This window comes from Uloborus diversus, chromosome 5 (genome assembly GCF_026930045.1).
Source record: "Uloborus diversus isolate 005 chromosome 5, Udiv.v.3.1, whole genome shotgun sequence".
Classification (NCBI taxonomy): Eukaryota; Metazoa; Arthropoda; class Arachnida; order Araneae; family Uloboridae; genus Uloborus; species Uloborus diversus.
Genome location: NC_072735.1, coordinates 151579412 through 151588734, shown reverse-complemented (window position 1 = coordinate 151588734; position 9323 = coordinate 151579412). Strand labels below are relative to the sequence as shown.

Here is a 9323-nt window from a genome sequence, read left to right as displayed (position 1 = left end):
CTTCGTTTTAACATGATTGTAAAATAAAATCGCGTAAAGTTATTTGAATACTTTGTAAGACTTATAAATGTTTTTATGTAAAATACTATGAATTAAGTTGATGTGTATTTTTTAATGTATGATTATTGGTACCTTTTTATGTTTTCAAATAAAAAAGTAGAACTTTTAATCCTACTAAAATAGTAGAAGACAATAATAAATAAACCAAATAGTTTAATTAAACCAAAATACTAATCGAAGCGCTCACTTCCCAACGTCATTCGACGAACGATAGCGTCATTTGCTAGTTGATGGCCTTCAAATCTCGAAGGCCTTGGTTTCAATTAGGCTGCGTTCGGAAACGATCCACCGGTTACACCGCATGGTTAGGCCGGTGTGGTTATGACGTATTTGGAATTTCTCTAGGAATGGACAGTATTCACCTGACGTCACTGCGGGTAAAAAACCCCTCACTGCAGTGCATTGTGGGAACTGTAGCAGACGAAAATCCGGCACTACAGCGTATAATAACAGTTGCTTTTGTGCGGCTTATAAACTCTTCTTTCTATTTAAAAATGGCAGGTTTTTTACGTTTTTAACTAAGAAACGTTGTAAAAGAATGATGAGCGATTCATTTGATACGAAATACTCTCTTTATTATCGTATTTTCATGGGTTTACGCCTCTTTGGTTCCTTATCAGAAACATGGTGAAAACTCGAATTCTATTTTTATTTTCCCCGTTTCTCGCCATTTTTCATGCATTCGTAAGTCTTTTTAAGCCCTAAACATGTTCATTATGCGCATGAAGTCCAGTAATCCTTAAATAAAACGAGTTTCTTTAGCACTACTGACACTACGTAATTGGTCAAAATACCTGCAGACGGACAGTTGATGGGAGCGTTGCCAAACCGTGAATAAGGTCCATTCCGGTAGAACAGCTAGAACAGCTGTGTTTCCGAACGCTCGTGGTTAAACCGCGGTAGTTCTAGTTCAGCAGCAAACGACACTCCAATCAACGCGTAACTTTCATAATAGGCAAGTCACGTGCGTTACGATCAAAACATGAAACACGACCGGATTGGCCAACACAGACGTGTAACGAAAGAAAGCGTATCGTAACGAAGCGCGGGAAATTGAGCTCCTTGTTATATGTTCTGCAGGAGAAAGAAATAAACTTGCTGAGCTGCGTGAAAGGTAGTGTGGAAAAAGTCGTCTTTGAATAATATCTGGTGTTTTCTCGACATGAATAAACATTTCCAACAAGTATCGCGTGTGGTAGAACATGACCTGTCATTTGTATGGGAAATTGAAAACTTCTCGTCTTTAATGGAACCTGAAAGATTCGTTAGAAGTTCAGAATTGGAGTGTTCTGGTAATCGGTGGGTTTTAAAATTGTACGGAAATTGGTATCCTTATGAAGATTATACGGAGGACTCTGAGGAAGCAAGTGGAGAATGTAACTACGTTACAGTGATGCTGGATGATGCAAATAAACAGCGATATACTTCTGTTTTAAGAGTTAAAGTTGCTTTTGGACCCAAAGATGATCCTGAAAAATTCTATGTTGTCAAAACGAATGGTGAAGTTGACATCAGTCATAGCACATGCATATGCCAAGAAAAACTTTCCAGGTATATCGCCATGTCTGTGCAAAGATCTGAGGTAATTAAAAATAGCGGTGGTGATATTGGACTTCCGGACGATATTTTATTCATACGTTGCGAACTGAAAGTAGCATTAATTAAAACCTCGAGTGATGATATTGAAAGAGCTTTTCGTAAGTAAAATTTCATTCGCTTTTAAAAATACATGTAAAGGACGAGTGTGTGTATGTGTTGCATTTCTTTATTTCTTTATTTTTTGCATATTTAATTTTAATTTGTTTACATAGTCCAGAAATTAAGAAGAAAAATCCAGAATAATTTAAAATCAAGATTTTTTTTTTTTTGAGCAATGACTATTGTTTATTGTTTTCATTTGAACGCAGTTTGATGATCCTTCGATTATATTTTTCTATGTCTATAACACAAACTCCTGTGATTCCTGGGTCTCCGTGAGCATGTTCCTCCTCCTGGGTGCGGTGTCAATACCCCTAGAAATGACATTGTATCAGGCCCGGCTCCTGGGGGTGGCTACTTGTGCCACCGCCTTAGGCGGCAGATTTTAGGAGTGGTAAATTTCGTGATGGCAAAATGTAAGGATGCCAAAAAAGTAAAAAAAAGCTGAAATTTGTTCATTATTTTTCCCCTTTCAGCTCAAATTGCAGCAATACGTGTAATAGTATGCTCTAAAAAAGATATTCAGTAAAACCTGTGAAGTTGACCACTCGACCACTTGTCTAAGTTGACCGCTTTTTTCAGGCACGGAATCAGCACTCATCATATGAATCAGCCTTTGTAAGTTGACCACCTGTTTAAGTTAACCACTAAAGTAGTGCACCACAAGTGTTCAACTTACACAGGTTTCACTATATATATTATCAAGACAAGGGGGTGGCACTTGTCAACATCGCCTGGAGGGGCAAACCAACTAGAGCAATCCCTACTCTATATTTACCCGACACTCTCGAATTTACACAATCTTCTTCAGACAAAAACAGCATCCAGCAGCGGTCATTAATTTGAATTCGACGGCGTGAATTCAAGTTTTATTTTTTGCAAATATAATTGCGATAGGAGCCACTTGTAGAAACACGAAACCCGACACGTTGGATCCTATCGCAATTCTTAATTGCGAAAAACATAATTTGAATTCAAGATTCCAAAATTCAAATGAATGTCAAGACCTGGATTATTTCTATGTTTGGTATATGATGCTCCTTTATTTGAAAAATAAGTCATATATTGTGAGTACAAACTGCAAAAATCTACTACATAATGTATTTCGAGATTACAAGGGGCACTTTTTTTCAAAATGTTATGCACACAATTTATTTTTGAAAAGAGGTAAGTGTTTCCTTCTTAAATGATCAAATTTTAGAAAAATGTTATTTTGAATAACATTCATTTCATTTTAAACTACCTACAAATTCATATATATATATATTTTTCTTGAACTTTGACATTCTTTACATGATATTTGAGTAAAAATAGATGCACGATTTAAAATTATAGAGCAAGTATAGAAATGAAAATATAGCCTAAGCAAGCTATGCATTCAGCTGCTGCAATTGCAATTTGTTAAAATAATCGACGATTACTCAAACAAATTAGTAGCTAACCCCCCCCCCCCCCACCACCACCATTTGCGCTAACAGAACTATCTATTCGTTGCCATTTGTTTTCTTTTCAGAATGTTTATTTCCAATTTGCGTGATTTCAAAAGTTAGATTTATTTTGGGTTGTTATAGACGAAAGATTTTGAAAAATCTTCTGGTTTCATATGCTCAAATGAAATTGGCTGATTTGAAGTAAATGCTAGCTGAAACGTTTTTAAACCGCAAAATAGTGTTAAATGTCTTAGTTTACACAACGCTCAACAAATTTATGTAACTATGGGAAAAAAAAAGAGGAAAAATAGTCAAACCATTGCAAAAACGGAAAGTAAAGGCACTATAAACGATGCGTTATTATTATTTTTTTTTAGGAAACAAATAGGAACTTCAATCCATACTAGTTCAAAACTTAAGTCCAAAGCGAAAACGTCTGAGTAAAAGAAAAGATGAGGGAGAGGAAAGTGCACGAAAGTTTTGCTCATTTCTTGTTAGATCGCTTTACTACCTGATGAAATGTTGCGGTATGGGCAACATGTTAACTGTTTTCTAAATCTGTACACAATTTCTTTTAAAACATATTTCACTACAGTTAAACTCACTTGTAACGAGTGCGAAGGGATCGCGATATTTGCTCCTTCTAACCGAGTGCTCGTAAAAAACGGATTTGTGAAAAAGAAAAAAAAAATACATATAAGAACTCAAACACTTTTGCTTTGTATGATTTTTATTTATGTACAGTAAGTACCTACCATAAAATGCTTCGAGCTGTTTTATTTCTTTCTTGTTTTACTGTTTTTCGAGAAATGCTCATGTCTTGAAAAACATCGTCATTTGCAACTATTTTTCTAATGCTCCCCTACTCTACAAATTGAAGAAAAATGCAGTCATCAATCGTTCTCAGGATTTCTGACTCATCGCTAACTTTCTGTTGACCTCGGAAAGTTAAAGGAATTTTCCTAAGAAAGGAAAAAATTAGCTGGGAATCACCAGAAATGTTATGCATCACAAAACTATTGCTTGCTTTTAGCGGGGTTTGCTCGGTAAAAGCGGATTATGCTCCCGGAGATTTAACATTATACCGACCAAGCAATTCTGATTTACTCGTTAAATCTGAGTTTTCGTTAAATCAGGGCTCAGTATAGGCGATTTCGACTGTATTGATCATTTTATATTTAATTCGTTGTTGTATTTGTCAGTGGCTTGGAGTCGTGATCAAAAATCAATTGTACCGACAATTGATGTAAGCAAGTAACAAGTTTCTTCTCCTTCGCTTATTCTGAAGACTGCTGTCATTGATTTGCCGATCCAAAAACAATTTTTACTGTGCATTATCCAAATTTGCAAAAGAGTATATTGTAACTTTAAAAATATATACATGCCTATTTTTTTCCGGAGATTTTTGTCAATCCAATCACGCTTCAAAATGCAGAAATTTATATCTATTGTAGAAAATTCCGTAATCCCCCTAAATTTGAAGACATTCCATACGCACCATAGGGGCCTTTCTTCACTCCCTTGATACCATTCCACCTCTTAAGGTCAATTTATAAAGGACAGCATGCACACACACTAATAAAACAACGCACAGAAAAGCTAAGCATCGCCTTTTGTATTACAGGAAAAAGACAAAAAACATAGGGGAGGGGGGGTGGGGGACATTTAAAAATTAAAAATGGTCCTTTTCACTGACGACAGACAAGTTTTTAGGACTACCAAAGAGACCTCATACTTGAAAAAGTTTGCTCCCCCCCCCCCGGTTAAGTCTAAATCCGACCCTAATTACAACTAATGTTGATCCAAAGAAAAAAAAAAAAAAAAAAAACTCTGCCTCCCCCTCCCCCGCAGAACTCTATCCTAAACCTGAATGTGTTTCCACCCCAAATGATCCCTCTTTTTTTGGGAAGGGGGAGGCATTTTAATTCTCGATGGGGAAAAAAGAACATTTTTTCAAACAAGATTCTCCTCCTACAAACATTACAAAAGATTGTCTAAAATTAAGTTTTTCAATGACAATTTTTGTTGACGCATAAAGTTTTGGACCACATTTTCTTTCCCTGACTAATCGTGACTATGACCCGAAGGATGAATTTGTGAAAGTAATTTAAAAATGCTGCCAAGTTTAGTTTGCCCTTAAAAAACCTTTTCTTTTGTATGTTTTACAGATCTTCGTAAATATGCTATAGGCAACGTGTAGCATTTCTATTTAATAAATATTTTTTGTTACTGGTACTGGCCTCGGCGGCATAAACTAGCTACGCCACTGCACATATTTTTAACTGAATTCAAAGTGCATTTCGTGAAATAGGGCTCTAGCGATGACATTTTTTAGACGATGCAAAGTGGGGTATTTGAACCGAAATATGGCTAAAATTTTATTGGTTTTTATCTCTTGGAAACTCACAGAAATGCAATATAAGGGTGTGTATTTGTTAATTGAATAGTTGGAACAAATCTGATATACCCCCCTCTTGGCGACTTTTTCCTGTTGGCGCCAAAAAAGCGTCGCCAAGAAAACTATGTATGACGTCATATGTCATACATCGTTCTTAGCGATGCTTTTTTAGCGCCAACAGGAAAAATTCAAATTATGTCATTAATTATTTAATGAAATTAATGCATTAATTTTTTTCCGTTGTTTCTCCGGGATACGAGCCCTCGGTCTCATAGTACTTTCGTAATGAGACCTCGGCTCGCCGGCCCTGCCTCGGTCTCATTACGAAAGTACTATGAGACCTCGGGCTCGCCAGGACCTCGCTACCGCTCGGTCCGTTATCCCTCCGACTTTTAATATACATCACAGTCGGATATAAGTCACAGATCTCCTCCGTTCAGTATACAATAAAGTCACAGATTTTATGTGAAATTAACACCGTTTTTGTGCTACAAAAATGCCAACCAGACCAAAATACAAACTACCAGAAACACACTAAAAACACAATAATTCAAAATATGTTCACTTACCTTTTTTACTTTTCTTTTACTTCCTCACGTGAGGCAGTGCACATATGTTCCGCTCTTAGGGAAATTATCCCATTTTTTATTATCATTACTTTACAAAAATATTTAAATTATGTTTGTTTTGACAAAAAGAATTCCAAAAAAAAAACAACCTTATTTTACTTGTATTTTGTCTAAAGTTCAAAATCTGTGGATGAGAAAGTCATTTTTTTCTTTCATAAAATGTCATCATCATGTGTTTTGAGGGAACATCAGCACTATTATAGTAAGGAAACCCACATAATGCCTATCTTATGTGAAAGTTCAACGTGGACACAGTAGCACAGAGTGAATTTGTCTGAAGTCCGCTCAAAGATCTCAGTATTTTCACTCGTTTTGAAGAACCAAGGAAATGCAACCGTTGTACCAGTCTTTTCATAGAATCCAGTAGAGCAACTAGAGTCCGTCGGATGTAATAAGGCACAAGAGGTTTTGAAGATACTTCTGCAATGATGTTGTTTACACTTTCTACGGCAGCACTCGCTTTCGCGAATTATTTCCAAAAACTTTACAAACATATCCTCATTTTTGTATTCACAATTTTTTTTGTATAAATAATAAGCTAAATAAAATTTAAAATCCCCTAATCTATTATATGTTGGTAGAGTACTTTTAACGTGTCTCCATGTGGATTCAATTGTGTTAGTGTGACATTTAGTTTCTGGATCTACAAAATTAAGTTTATGGTTGACTGTTAAATGCTCATACCCCTCCTCCCCCAATGTATCATATGCCCTCCAACAATCGGAGTGCACCGTCGTGCCTGGTAGTATCCACTGCTTAATTGCCAAAAATAGAGTTTCCCTACCCCTATCCCCAACAGCAACCAAAAAAGTTTTCCCCGAACCCCGTTCAACCCCCCCCCCCCAAAAACCCATTGTCCCTCAACTGCATGTCCCCGATTATATTTTCTTTTCCCAAATTTAGATTCATCAACTTCAATAACTTTCCCAACCCCCCCTATTTGTTCGGATTTTAATTCAATGTAATTTAATATTTCTTCATTAATATAATTTCGCCAATCGGCTAAAGTTTGTGATGAAAAAAAATATTGACTTTCAATATCAGCAGTTTTGGTCCCAATTAAAATCTCATATGTTATCAAAAAAATCTCCTCTATTTTCAACTTGCTAGAACTAAACCATGACCCACTCCTGATCGTTGCTTCTTTTCCACAAACAACACCCCCAATAACCTTTCTACAAAAAAAAATTAACCCATCTGAACATTTTTTAGTTTTTTTAATTTTCATAACAGAATTACATCTAGAACATAACATTTCATTCTTAAGTAAACCAATTTCCCTTAAAAATTCTAAAAAAACCTCTTTATTTTCAATTAGTTTAAATATAAAAAATCTATTTAGGACTCCGGTACGTCCAAACGTTGGACGACCTGACGAAAAAGAAAAAGGAGATTCATTAAAAAATTTCAATTGATACATTTGGACAACATCACAAACCGAACTCATAATTAAAATAGAAAATTCAACTAAATTAACATTAAAAAACAACAAGAAAAAGAATACTCTAAAATAAAGTTTGAATTGAAACTTTATCTTAGAGTATTCAACTTAAAATCTCCCTAAGAGCGGAACATATGAGCACCTACCTCCTACCACACAGACACGTGCAAAAAGACAGACTTCGAGAAACTACTTTCCAGCGTTCAAGTTGCAAAACCAGGGTTGCCAAGTTATCGCCTTATTGGCGATTTTCGTATCGAGCGAAAAATTAAAATCTCGCCAAGAGGGGGGCATATCAGAGGAGAGCCGAATAGTTATAAGAAAGAAGAAAACGGTACTTATTTTTTTAAATAGAAAATTAATCGTCAAAACCCAATTCGTCGATCTTAGTCTTCATCGCTGCTCTTAGTTCACACACACTGTACTTCAAGTAGTAGTAGACAGGGTTCGCCGATATACTTTGAACCTATGTATCAAGATTTTATAAATTGCTATAATTTGAGAAGCTGCGTCATGGGCAATGAAGAATCTTCTAAGACACTGGCTATTAGTTCAGAGATTGATATATGAATCTATATATCGCACTCTAAGGACTTTATACTTAATTTTCGTGTTTATACTATTTAGCTTCCATAGTTATAATAAATGTTTTTAAAATCTGAAAATAGGATCCTACTCTTTCATCGAATCTCTCTCTTTGCCTTTCTTTCAGAGGATGAAACAAAGAAATTTGTACATACTGGATCGTCAGAATTAGCTGAAAATATTGGAAATGCTTTCGAGCACGGCCGTCTTTCTGATGTAACTTTGAAAGTGGGCGAACACCAGTTCCAGGCTCACAAAATAATTTTGGCAAGCCGCTCCCGTGTGTTTGACGGAATGTTTGACAGCGGTATGAAGGAAAGCAAAGAAAACGTGGTCGAAATATTGGACATGGAGCTCTCCACCGCCAAAGAAATGCTGCAGTACATCTATACCGGAAAACTCGAAGAGTTGACTATGGAGAGAGCCTTGGTTCTTTACGTTGCTGCTGACAGGTACGATTTGCAGGAGCTCAGGAGATGGTGCAAAGAATTCATTTTGGAAAACGTTTCACACCATGACGTGTGCCGTGTAGCGGAACTTGCAGAGCTGCACACCGATGAGGACCTGGCCAAGGCTGCAAGGAGGGTTTTTAAAGAGAATTCTAAGATAATACTGATATCCAAGACATGGAGAGATTTTGCGAAGAATAATCCTGTTTTGTATTCAAATATCATGGAAGAAACTTTATTGAGTGAAAGTTGAAATTTTCATATTTCTTTGGTTCTTGTTCATCTGTTCAATAATGTGTATGTACATTGTGTGCGTGTGTGTGTTTTTGGAGATTTTTTTGAATTGCCTAAAAAATATTTAAATAAATAAATTGATCTGTTTCTAATAACTCAGGATCATGTTTTGAACTGTATAATCAGAAAAGAAACAAAAAGAAAAGGACAGTGCAACTGGGAAAATATTTTAGATAGGGTAACGACCTCCGCAATTGTCACTTTAAGAGTTTGTCCTTTTAAACTTACCTCTGTTTTCATTACTTAGAAAAAAAAACAATTCACTTGCAAATATTTTTGTATTAAAGAATGCACATCTGTGCATCTTTTTAGTTTATTAAAATCAAAAATATTTGAATT

At 35.8% G+C, this 9323-nt stretch overlaps 1 protein-coding gene across 1 annotated transcript; it reads left to right on the top strand.

The window, feature by feature from the left end:
* The first annotated feature begins 1234 nt into the window (after positions 1–1234).
* LOC129222808 (speckle-type POZ protein-like) lies at positions 1235–9050 on the top strand. Its single transcript, XM_054857357.1, has 2 exons — positions 1235–1757; positions 8369–9050. Exons 1-2 carry the CDS (start codon positions 1307–1309, stop codon positions 8941–8943), a joined length of 1026 nt encoding a protein of 341 aa, XP_054713332.1. The 5' UTR covers positions 1235–1306; the 3' UTR covers positions 8944–9050.
* Positions 9051–9323: the final 273 nt, after the last annotated feature.